The sequence below is a fragment of the Teleopsis dalmanni genome, chromosome 2 (genome assembly GCF_002237135.1).
Source record: "Teleopsis dalmanni isolate 2A chromosome 2, ASM223713v2, whole genome shotgun sequence".
Classification (NCBI taxonomy): Eukaryota; Metazoa; Arthropoda; class Insecta; order Diptera; family Diopsidae; genus Teleopsis; species Teleopsis dalmanni.
In genome coordinates this window covers 96,039,814-96,053,149 of record NC_051847.1, presented here as the reverse complement: position 1 = coordinate 96,053,149, position 13,336 = coordinate 96,039,814, and the positions used below count along the sequence as shown (strand labels likewise).

Genomic DNA, 13,336 nt, shown 5'->3' with positions numbered 1-13,336 from the left:
TAAAAAAACTGTGAAGCAAATCGTTTCTTAAGTTTGCCGATTTTCTTCAAATTCGCGAATTTTACAAAAGAATTATTAAGTGTCGTCGGGAAACATATTTGCGGGGTTATCAAATCAAACATGGATGTATGACTGCAATTTACAGTCATATATAGTCAAAGAAATATAGACTTTATAATTATTTCATTTTAATAGGTATGACAATTTATTCTTTCATTTTAGAAAAAAATGCGATATGGATCGAGAACGCGAGAGAGAGGCAAAATCTTTGGAGCCGCGAGATTTATCATCGACTGGCCGTATTTATGCTAGAAGCGATATTAAGATAAGGTAAGACACACCATATTATGTTACATGAACTATCAATTTATTCTTATGATTTTGTTTTGAATTAGTGCGTCACCAACTGTTTCTCCAACGATCTCAAACTCATCCTCGCCGACGCCCACCCCACCAGCAACAAGTACATCTGTACCGCCTATCGGATTACCAAACACTGTAGCGGTTGGGCCAGGTAGTGCATCTACAGCAGGTGCCAGTTCCTATTTGCATAGTAATCATAAACCAATCACTGGCATACCATGCGTAGCAGCAGCATCTCGTTACACAGCTCCTGTGCATATAGATGTTGGTGGCACCATCTATACCAGTTCACTCGAAACTTTGACCAAATATCCAGATTCAAAGTTGGCCAAGCTCTTTAATGGTTCCATACCCATAGTGCTGGATTCATTAAAGCAGCACTACTTTATTGATCGCGATGGTGGTATGTTTCGACATGTGCTTAATTTTATGAGGAATTCGAGACTATTGATAGCAGATGATTTTCCTGACTTAGAGCTCTTATTAGAGGAAGCACGTTATTTTGAAGTGGAACGTAAGTTCTGAGTTGTGTTTTCATTTCAATATTTTTTAATTTCACAGATAATTGTTCTATTAGCTATGATAAAGCAGCTTGAGAGTATGCGGAAGGATCGAGTACGCAATGGCAATTACCTTGTGGCACCACCGACACCACCTGCTCGCATTAAAAGCAGTCCTCGCACAACTTCGACACCCGAATATAACTACGAAGTCGTCGCCTTGCATGTATCACCTGATTTAGGTGAACGCATTATGCTGTCAGCGGAGCGCTCATTGCTCGACGAAGTTTTCCCAGAAGCCAATCAAGCAACACAGACCAGTCGGAGTGGGGTGTCCTGGAATCAGGGTGATTGGCGACAAATTATACGTTTTCCCCTTAATGGTTACTGCAAATTAAATTCCGTGCAAGTTTTGACACGTCTACTGAATGCTGGCTTTACCATTGAGGCTAGCACTGGTGGCGGTGTAGAGGGTCAACAATTCTCAGAATACTTATTAGTGCGTCGGATTCCAATGTGATAGTCTGGAGCAGAAATTTGTAAATTAAGTTAAAAAATCCACATAATTTCATAGATGAAAACCATTTTAAAATATATATAAACCATATTTCAACTAATATTATTAAGTGTATAGTTTGCGGTTATGCCGACATACGGATACCCTACCCGAGGATCTTATTGCACTTTTGCACTTTTGTTAGAATTTAAGTTTTTTGGCCTAGACCTAGATACGTTGTTGGCAGTAACTTAATTATTGGATTGATGTGGCAATGAGAAAATATAAATAATATTGATGTCCCGTGGGATTCTGTTTTGTTTGTATTGTAGGATGAAACCAAGATTTGCAATATTTCTCTACAGAGTAGATACTCAGTGCCATCAGGTTGTTTAATTTTTATGGATCACTGACACACACAGGATATGTAAAAAATTTATATTATAATCAATAAATTACCATAGGTATCAAGAAAAACGGGGTTAACAGAACCTCAGTAAAACCGGTACACACTATCGTTGGTGTCGAAGACTGCCACTTTGCTCTGAGGCTGAACTTTTTAAACCTAAAGAGAAATGGAAAATGAATTTAAAATTCTTTTGTCAATATTATGAATGCAACTGTGTGCTTTGTAAGGGGTGTAGGGTGTTGCGAATAAGCATTTTTGAATTAAATTAAACTAATTGAGAATCGCTTAAAGCGGTTCTCACTCGTCGTTAGTGTTTCACAACTTAATTAAATAATTACAGTAGATTTAAGCTCAGCTCTCGATGTTTATATATGCAATTTAGTCAGGAGAATTTGTTGTAATTTATGTTTTGTTTTACAGATAAGTAAGGTAAATTTATTTAAGATAATTTCTGAAAAGTACTGATTTAATCTGTTAAGTACATATATTATGCAATTAAAAAAAGAAAATAATTCATTTAGTTTAGAAGTGCATTAAATGTTTTATTTTGTTTTTATTATTAATTATTAATAATTAGACATATTTTTAAAACTACTTGTAGACTTTGGTTCATAGTTTAGCGATTCGATAATTAATATAAACTTAAGTTAGTGTAGTAAAATAATCGTAATTGAATTTTTATCAGTGTAAACTATCGTAATTTTTCATAAATGTTTAAAGAAAATATAAATAAATAATTTAAGAAAATTTTTGAAAATACTTTCAATAAACTATAAAAAATTAAAGTTGCAATAAATATGTTTTTTATTCTAAAAAAAAAAAAATAGCAATAAAATAAAAATAAGAAACTAAGGTATTTGGTAAAATAATTTAATTATAAATATGTTCGTTTATATATAAAATTGTTTATATACATTGAGACCATTTTACATGTTGAACCCTTGCTGCTCTTTAATAATCATGAAATTTTTACTAAAGGCGGCTTCCATATTGAATAAGCGACTTTCTACATGAGAACTAAGCGTCTCAACATATATGATCTGAAGTCATTTAATATTTTGGTCTGATCTGATAACAGATTTTAGTAGAATTAGCTAATCTAAGCAACTTTTTTCTTTACATTATAGGCTGTAGAGTTCCAAATGAAACCATTTCGGCGTAGGTGCTAAAGAAATGTTTATTAGTAAACTTAAAAAGTTATATATAACCAATTTTTAAGCGACAATTGCTTAATGTAATTCATGGGTCAACTATTGTAAGCTCCATTTTCAATTGTTTTTCATTTACAAGATTCTGTTGCAAAGATTCAGCAGGATCTTACCAAAGCTGTTCATCAAAGAGATTACTCTACAGTGCTCAGGATGGTTTGAAAAGAGGAGTGTTGTTAATAAACAGTTTTTAAGTGCTACTTGTGGCAGGTATGGAATCAATTATTACAAAATCAATTACTATAAAAAATAAGGATAATTACATTGAAACTGGTGACATCTTTTATCAATTAGATGTAATTTATACGCGTACCATTGCTTGACCATCCTTATACAATATGATCTCTTAAAAGTGGCCATTACGCTCCGCTGAGCAAATGTATTTGCAAATATCAAAAGAGGAATTATTACTCCATGAGTCCCATTTTATAACAAAGTAACATCTTAATTACACGTATGGGGCAGAACCTTTGTTCCAATGTGACCTCTGGTTACGCTAATAACCCTCCATATTTTCAATCAAATGTTATTTAATTGCACTTGTTTTGTATTAGTTTAACTTCTAAGAGTATGAACAGGGAGGTCACCTCTGATGTCACATGGTATTGGGTAGTGTACAAAGCCAAAACAATCGTAGACTTTTTTCCAAACATTTACAAATAAAATTCTTTAAGTAGCATTGCTTTAACATTCCAGTTAAATATATATATATATATATATTATCTTAAACTAATTGCTTCAAAGGTGATGTCGACTAATAGCGCTCGGAAGGATTATATAGCTTTTCAGATTCTTTGTTTAATATTTTTGTCATAGGCGCGATTTTTTGAAATAATTTCAAGCAAATGATGGTATTAGGCTATGTTTTTGTGATCTGAATGGCGAAGTTGTAGTGATTTCAAATACCCTGTGTCCATGAAGATAAATGATGAATATCAGTATTTATTAAAGCCGTTGAGCCATTATGTTTGTTATCTAGTGACTTTCTTATTACTCTACATCAAACATACTTAAAATACAATATGCATCTATATAAATAAGACACATTATTAACACCTACATATGTTATATAATATAAAGCGATGATTGCCTTTCAAGTGATAGCTTAAATATAATTCCAATACTGGGGATATGACAAAAAAAGAAATAGTGTTGGCATAAACTTCGCTGTTCTTTATTTTGGATGCACATACTTATTTAGTTAGTTGGGCATTACAGACGTAAATCTTCCTTCGCCGCTTCCAGTAATATCCGCCAGCCAGTTAACGAGCGCCGTCAAATCTTTGGCCACATGGTCCTTCCACCAAAGATGTAAACGTCTTCTACCACCTGCGAATCATACCGAATCATACACCTATATGGCCGAAATACTCTCTTCTATTCGCACGACATGAATAAGCCATCAAAGCTGCTGAATTATTATGCGTTTCACTATATCAATGTCGCGGTTTAGCTCATATATCTCATCGTTCCACCTAACTCGATACTCATTGACAACACGTAAGGGACCATAGATATTCCGAAGAAGATTCTCCTCCGCCTTCTCCTGTTTGCTGGTAACTATCAAAGCTTCTACACCAAACTGCAGGATAGGCATGAGAAGCGACTTGTAATGCATGATTTTTGTTTGTCGAGAGAGAGACCTGTGTTTCTCAATTGAAAATTTGTAGTTTTGGATACAATTTTCGATAAACTCTTGTTAAATATGTGTCAAATAACTGTAGAAGCCATACGGAGTTATAATATATAAATAATAATAAGGAGAAGTATTTCAAATTTTAGGTCATAAAGAATTATCTTAGAAACGAAGAAATGGAATACTGAATCTAACGATAGTTTATTTGAAAAACGTTGATACCACAATAAGAAATTATATGAAACGTTGTAGTTATGTAAAATACATACATACATTGTAGTTATAAATATATTTGAATAATTTTGAAGATATAAACAAAAATATTTCGCAAAGGTATTTATTTTTCAAAATTAATGTAATAGTCTCCAAAGTCTTCCACAACATCCACGGCTTTAATACTCAACAATAAATAGGCACCAGTTATTGAGTCCTATAACTCCAACTACTCATTACATTCGCTCAAATAATATGTAACGAAAGATTTGTGACATTCTTTGATCCACTATGAATACATTTCTAAGTACGACACTACAGATTCCGCACAAGCACCGATTTCGAAACTTGTAAGTCTATAAGTATGGACTCTTCCCTATATGAAACTAGAGTGAATCATTAAGTTAAGAGCATGGGCATGATAACGGTTCTTGAGACTTAACGACGGATTTGGGTTAGTTCTATATGAAAACTTGTAACAACGATAGGACACGTCAAATGTTAAAAGTAAATACAGCGATTTATACAAGAAATTCATATATTAATAGCTCCTAGGTATCGTGATTTATGTAATCTATGTATTAATTTTTATTTTTTAAGCGATATTACTTACTATTAAGGTACATTTGCATGTAGCGCACTGTAGAGGTAGTTTAAATACCAAAATTTTCCAAAATCCATTTTTAAAATCGCACCACCAGAGAAAGAAGAATCTGACGGATTATTGTAGTTTGTATTCGAACAATTCAAACTATTCGATGGAAATGCAAATATTCGTATACACTGAATAGTTCCAATAGCTCCGAATGTTATAACTATTGAGCTGTTGCAGGATATTTATTTTTCTTGATGGGTTTCAGTGCCTGCTTATAATTGTGTCGAATATCATATTACTTAGCAGTTACACATAATAAATAGCTTAATAAGGAATGAGTTTAAATAAATTCATAAATATATATATACTAGCGGACCCAACAGATGTTGTCCTGCATGATATACTAAGCGATTAGGATATTAAACAAAGTAAGAAAGGAAAGACAAATAATGTAATAATTTTGTTATTCTTTATTTTCAAATAATATCAATTTTTCTAAAAACAATTCGTAATAATCAATAATGTTTGTTTAGTTTCATCTTAATGCGAGTTGATGGACAATATTTTTAGTCAATTCTTGAGGAGTATAAATGAATAAACTTGACGGTTTTCCAACGCGAGAACACGCCACATATAATTGGCCATGTAAAAAGACCTGATTTTCTAGATCTATCCCACAAATCGACATTGTTTGACCTTGTGACTTATTAATAGTCATGGCAAATGCTAAGCGAATTGGAAATTGCAGACGTCTGAATGGAATGTGCATTCCCTATAATTTTTTTTATGACTTATCTCGTGCCGTTGCAAAGCTTAGGTGCACTTAAATTCTGCAGCATAATTATAGGTGATCCAATTATTAATCTTAAGTTATGTGGAGGCATGCCTGGTAAATCCAGCGATTTCAAAAATTCAACAGGATAGGAAATTTTAAATCTAAACTATCCTTGAATCCACTTGAACACACAAAAAATTTCATCAAAATCGGTTCAGCCGGTTAGGAGGAGTTCACTGTTAACACATGTACAGAAGAATTATATATATAAAGATATATGTATGTATACATATTGTAATTATTTGACACATGATTTGGTCATTACTTGATACCAATCAGTACTTTAATGTTCGTTTTCTATATTTATGTGTTTTTAGACTTCATGATTTTTTGAGATCACATACGAAACTATTAAATGATATATGTTATAGATTCATTAAATCGGAATAATAAAAGAATGATTTCCTAACAGTTCCTATTTTCAAAAATTATTGGGTCATGTGTTTATTTACTGCTGACTAAAACCTGTTTTCATAATCACTTTCATCGTTATTTGGTTCATTTCCATGCTAAAAAATTATAGCGCTGCTCTTTTTACGGTGGTGGATAGCAAATATTAATTAGTGCTTCTCAAACTTTACACAATGTTACTTTTAACCGGTACAAAATATATCAGACACAAACCAAAATGAGTCTAAATTGACTTTTGGGTTTATTAAATACACAAACCATTTCTGTCACGTAACTTTTGTTGAAAGACGGATTAGCGCAAACATGTGTACGTTAATCGGAATTACAGTTCCGGTTAAGTGGCCTTTAGACATCAACGCGCGATGACAAACACACGAAGTCTTCTCTCTCCATTACACATTAAATTTACCAACAATTTTTTAAACACGCCTCCAGCAAACAATGCAAAATTTGTTCACTCATCAGTAGTAAAGCAATCGCTGAAGTGTCGACAGCGACTGCTATGCGTAATTTCCTTACGAAAAATGATGTTTTACATTTAATTTATAATTTTAATTTATATATTTATATTTATATTTTTATGATTTCAATTTATATATTTATTTTTATATATATTATATTTTATATAATTTAATTTTTTTTTTTGGTATTTTTTAATAACAAATTTTCCGTAGGTGTACAATGCAATTAATATTTAAAACAAAATTTTTATTGTAATTTCATGTTTGGTTATTTTTTTTTAGCCCAAGGTTATTAATATTTTAATTCCTCTTAATAAAATGTTTTGAAAATTAAAAAATTTTACCTAGGTAGAAAATACAAATATTTAAAATTAAATTCATTCATATTTGCAAAGCACCGCATGCTAACGACAAATCATGCGTGCATTTAAACGATGTTTACGCTTCCATTTCTCAAAATAAATAAAATTTTGCATGCCGACCAAATCCGACTGTATATGCAAAAACACGAGCATGTTTGAAGAAATATCAAAATTTTTTGATTTTCGTCAACGCATTTCTTAAAATTTCAAATGTTACTATTACACAAACAAATTTCGCATTTCACAAAGTAGGAGAAAAGTAGGAGAAAAAAATTCTCATGTGAGAGCGATTTTTTAGTATATTTGTTGTTTTATCTGGGGCGTGTTTTAAAAATTGTTAAAAAATTGTTTGTGTAATGGCAAGCGCGCGTTGACAACGAACGTTGCTGTCTAATGGGCCCTTTATACAGGGTCCTGAGTAGAAGAATTTGGTAAAAAATTTGTATAAAAAATAAAACATTTTAAAACTTTGCAGTTTACACGATTAAACGTTTATCTCGTATTGAGTACTCAATTTTAACATAGAAAATGCTTAATGGATGGAAATTTATTTCCTCTTCGTATTTTTATTATCTCCTATTTTTATTTTATTTTCATGTTTTTCCTCTAACTTAAGAAAAGCCAAATATGCAATTATTTAGACTGTAGTGGCTATTGCTTTCATTTAAATCTTACTGTGTAATTTTTGGGCTAAGTCCAAATAAAACAATTTCTTCCCAATTTTTTATTTGGCATTTCTTATATCACCAAATTTTTATGTTATAAAGATGGAGTGAGACTTTAGGTTTAATTTTTGTTTGCAGTGCTGCCACACATTTATGACCAAAAATATTTACAATGAAAACTGCAACTTTGCCATTAGGACTTTGTTAATGTGTAATTCTATTATAAAATAAGTTCGTTGGAAATTTATTTTATTTCTTCAAATAATACGATAACATATCTCTTATTTTTAGGTTTTAAGAAAGAATAACGAGTTCTTCACCCAATTTTGGATACATTACATTTAAATATATTTACTCTTATCCGATTTTAAGAGCAGTTAAATTTTTCTTCATATCATTATTCTTGTTCTGGACCCCGGAATATTTGTGTTAAACCTTTTAAATGAAGTCTTCTCCATATAGAAATTGACTTACTCGTATAGATTACTCAAATTTTTAATTGGAGGACCATTGAAACGAAAATGCACTCAAGATTCATTCAGTAAGAAATTATAAGTTGGTTGGGTGCAGATGTCAATAAGTTTGGAAAAACTCTACTAGAGGGGTCTTCTTTTTTAACTTTTTTTCTTTTTACTGTCAAATTGTAGCATATTAATTAATAATATTTTAATTGACACAGAATGAAAAAGTAGTTAGTTCAGTGTAGTGAACTGTAGTCAACTTTTTTTGATTACAGAAACCAAAATCAAGTCTAATAGCATGAACATATGTAGTTATGGGCAGAAGAAAAATTATTATATATTGTTTTAATCATATTCCTCTTATTGATTCAGTACGAGTGATCGAGCATAGGAAAAGGAGCTTCTAGATGCACTTACATTGGATAGTGTATCTACATCTGTATTTGCGATCATATGCAATATATTGAATGCATATAAATGTTGTCATAGACTCACCATTTTTAAGTTTCTTTATTACTATGGATGAAACATGAGTCTATTGCTGCACATGCAACATTAATGAACAACCATAGAATTCAGTTTATCGGGGTCACCAACTCCGAACAAAGCGAATCCGTGTAGTCAGATGGAATACTGCGTTTAAATCATAGCATCGTTGAGGACATGCATACCATCTTAATGTGTTCATTTGGTACCGAATGATACTTTGTTCAATCTTTTCATTTTTAAGCTTCATGAAGTCATACTCAAATCTTGTGAAGTATGATGTGCAATACGTAAAGAAACTTCCAGATTGTAATATTCCCAGATATGCCCCATAAACCCTTATGGTGTCTGATTACTTTTAGAGGAATGAAGAACTCATAAGGGAACTGAGATTGTTTCTTTGAAGTGGCAGGACGAAGTCAGAAGAGTCTTTTTTCATTAATCTTATAAATTTTAGTGCTTTCAATAATGCATTCAATACATTTAAATACTTACGCATCTGTCTGAAAGGCTAAAAAGCAACTTTCAATTTGAATAGAAGAAAAGTAGTACTGCAAGCGTGTAGAAGTAAAGAGCAATAATTGAATAAAAGTTCAAACAGGAAAGGTCAAATGCTTTTATGGTTAATTCAATTTAATACATAGAACAACATTTGGTGTCTTCATCGTGCGGTCGGTCTCAATTATTGACCCACTGTAAATATAATTCGCTGCTACATTAAGCCTCACAGGCATGTATACATACGCATGCCGTATAAAGCATTGGTGAAGTTGTGGAGATACGTTCAACTAAGGTCATAAAAATTATTCCTGGCTAAAGCGGCAACATCAATTCATAACTTGACCTATATTCCATATCCATTCCATATTTGCATTCACGTCCACGTCCATGTTCACATCGGCATCGATAACAGCACTGACAATGGCAACGTACCCATAACCATTACCATAAATGCCTTTCATCTTTCACTCACTGTTGTTGTAGGACAAATGACACTTGAAGTATTGGAGAAGACGTAAGAGGGAATAAAGATTTCTGCAAAAAAAATCTCGTTTGGTATGACTATAATGTGATTTGCCAAATGTTTATGTTTTATTTATTTCTCTGTGTATTTGCCCCATATCAGTGACGTATTTGTTTTCCTTTATTAATGCGTACGCATGTGAGTGGCAGCGAGCCAAAGTCCTTCCTTAAAAATCTTTACATACTTTCGTAGTCATAAGTGAGATGGTGGATTTGTTTTGAATTGAAGCGAGAGAGAGGAATGTCGACATGTATTCCTTATACTGTGGTTGACTGAATGGAATAATACATGGTCGAAAATATTATGTGGGTTGTAGCACTTCGAGGAAGGCAAATGACTTGATTCTTCCTAAATTGTCTCCTATGTGATTTTTAATAAGTTCTAACATATATGGAGAGAATCGGTGGTACATCTACTTCTCGTAGACCTTTAAGATCTGCTGTGTTAATGTTAAATTCCCGTGATCATTTTAGTAGATCAATATAGAAAATATGCTTACCATAAATATTGTTTTTTTGATGAATCATAGACTTACACACTTTGTCTTATTTATGTTTCTATTTAGTAGTGCGGAAAAACTTAGAACAATAGTGTGATTATTAACACAAGTTAGAAGTCATCACTTGAAGAATCAGTCTAAATCAGTCTTATTTGCTTGAATTTCACTGACTTCTAAAGAAAAACGAAAGGGGTAAAGGATTGTGATAAATGATACGGAATGTGAAGATTGGATTAAAAGAAAATTCTTAATATTCCTAATTTTTTCAACCTCCTATTGAGTGGTCTTTAGCCAATATGAATAAATGATTTAATGTCTAAATGTGAGAAAAGTGCGCTCGAGACAAGGACACTTATTTTTCAGACAATTATGACCTAACCCGGAAATAGAAAGATTAGATAGATAGATGGAACAGAAAAAACAAGAAGAAAAACAAATAGTTCGGTTGATCTGGGATTAGTTTACTCAATATATCTAGGATTATCAGGTAAGTGGAGAGAACGAAAATGCTTGCAAATGCTGAACAATCTTAAAGAAAATGTTCTAAGTTATTTACATCGTTCAGACAGCATTGACATGTCTAATATGTAATGACTCCACCAACCGCGGCCGTGTGGTGTACACTAGTGTGGTGTCTAGTGATGACCACGATCAGTACCTTGAAGTCCATTCTCTTTAGTTGTAATAAAACTCCTGCCAATTTCTTGTTTGGTTTTTTATCAAAGTATTTTGTCGGACCATCTTCTTTTGTGAATAGAGCTCAGAAAGTCATTGAGTCCAAACAGGATATCTGCAAAATTGTCACCGAATATTGGTTCTGCTGTCATAGGTATTCTAACACAGCGGTAATTGTCCATGTATTCATTGACCATAAAATGAATATCCGCAGAGTTGGTGCTGAATGATATTCCGGAACTCGTCTTGTGATTTGTAACACTGTTTGACTTCGTCTTAGATACACTGATCATTTCTGTCATCTCTGACAGAAAAACAAACTTTTATTTACCCCTTACTATCACAGTAAATATCAATATACTTCTAATATCAATTTTTTTCGATAATTCAACAAGCTAAGTTCAATATGGCAAACACTTCATCTTCTTTTGCTAAGAAAACGGTCTTCAATTTCAGTGAGAAAATTGAATAGAATTTCAAAACTCTAAGCTCATAATTCTGAAATATTTATTATTGGTGGGTGTTGATGACGCTATAAACGTTCTTCACATTGCCTTACCTTCTTCTAAGATCACAGATCACATTATTGCAAGGATGTTTTCTGCATTTGTAAATTTTATCCACCAACTCTCAATAAGGACTCACTTTACAGCAGAGTTTTAGCTCCGTATTAATTTTTTTTATTCTATTAAAAGGAAGAACTTTTCTAGACATCTCTAAAAATTGCCTGTAGACACTTTGCTGCATTCGAAAAACTGGTGTTCCAATTGGAGTCACCTTCGTTTTCGTTTTCGCTTTCGTTATATGTAAAGTGCAATAATTGAAAAATTTCGTTTTTATGGCGTTCAAATCACACTGAAACAAAATAAAAGCGATAAAACATGAAAAGTCGTAAAAAAGGAAGACGCAGGAAAACTATAAAAACAAAGGAAGTACAAGGATGGGAGCAACAACAAAAAGATAAACTCAAAAGCAAAAGACGGAAGCAAAATTTTTAATGTAATCATAACTCAGAAGACAAAATATACGAGCACATAAATACGAACTCACGCCAAAGCGAGAGTGCGGGTCGGGCATGCCAAGGGTCAGGATTGAGTACATTTTAAAGGAATAAAAGACGTTGTGACCGAAAATGGACCAAAATTACATAAATCGTCGTTTTAGAAATGTAGGAATAGTCGTGATTCAGGAATATGAAGAAGGCTGTGATGTGTGTGGGTGCGTTTGCAAGTGGCTCAGAACTTTTTCCATTTTAGAAAAATATGATTTTCTTTCGTTTAAGTAAAGTTTTTTGTTTTTATTTTATTAGGAAATTAACCGGAAGACAAAGAACAGAAAGCTTTGAGCAAGCAGGACACAACTTCAAACACAAACAAAACTGATTGAATGGAAAATTTGCTACCCCTGCCAAAATATTATATTTCAATCCAATTAATTGTGTGTTTTCACTTTCCACCCATTTTACTCTAAACATTAGTTTTTTTTAATTACGGTAACGAAAAATTAGGCCAAAAATGGAAAATTAGAAAAATTTGAAATAAGTCAAATTTCTAGGATTTGAGACCTTATCAAAGTTAAGATTTTTTTCGACAGCTGTGGTCTACTTTATCGGTAAAAATTTTAGAAAACATAACTTGTGTTAAGTTGTAAGCTATATTGAAATCTAACCCTTCTAAATACAGTTTTGCAGATATCATTGGAAATATATACAAAAGGTCTTTGATGATATGACATATGTAAAATTCATCATATTTATAAAATAACAAAAATGTTGATAACCACAACAATCACTGACCACTTCAGCATACATACTGCGGAGGATAATCAATTGCCTAGAAGGACTTTAAAACTTTCTTCAAAAAAGACTATAGACCAAAGTAAAAAATTTTAAACATATTGTTTGCCCCTATTTCATTATAAATTATACAGGGTTTATTACTATTTGTAGCTCCAAAAGTACCTCCAGCTCAAAAAGTACCCAGATTTCGTAAATAAAACACACATTATTTATTCCAAATTTATTTTATCTCCTTCAAA

At 32.2% G+C, this 13,336-nt stretch overlaps 1 protein-coding gene across 1 annotated transcript; it reads left to right on the top strand.

Moving 5' to 3' along the window:
- Window positions 1-226: 226 nt before the first annotated feature.
- On the top strand, window positions 227-2,280 carry LOC119681743 (BTB/POZ domain-containing protein kctd15-like). Its single transcript, XM_038095014.1, has 3 exons — window positions 227-330; window positions 396-877; window positions 941-2,280. Exons 1-3 carry the CDS (start codon window positions 236-238, stop codon window positions 1,381-1,383), a joined length of 1,020 nt encoding a protein of 339 aa, XP_037950942.1. The 5' UTR covers window positions 227-235; the 3' UTR covers window positions 1,384-2,280.
- The last annotated feature ends 11,056 nt before the right edge of the window (window positions 2,281-13,336 follow it).

Bases quoted from the DNA above. Each gene is read 5' to 3' on its own strand.
- LOC119681743 (XM_038095014.1), top strand. From the start codon at position 236: ATGGATCGAGAACGCGAGAGAGAGGCAAAATCTTTGGAGCCGCGAGAT. The intron at 331-395 runs GTAAGACACACC...GTTTTGAATTAG, and splicing joins AGAAGCGATATTAAGATAAG to TGCGTCACCAACTGTTTCTC. The intron at 878-940 runs GTAAGTTCTGAG...TTGTTCTATTAG, and splicing joins ACGTTATTTTGAAGTGGAAC to CTATGATAAAGCAGCTTGAG.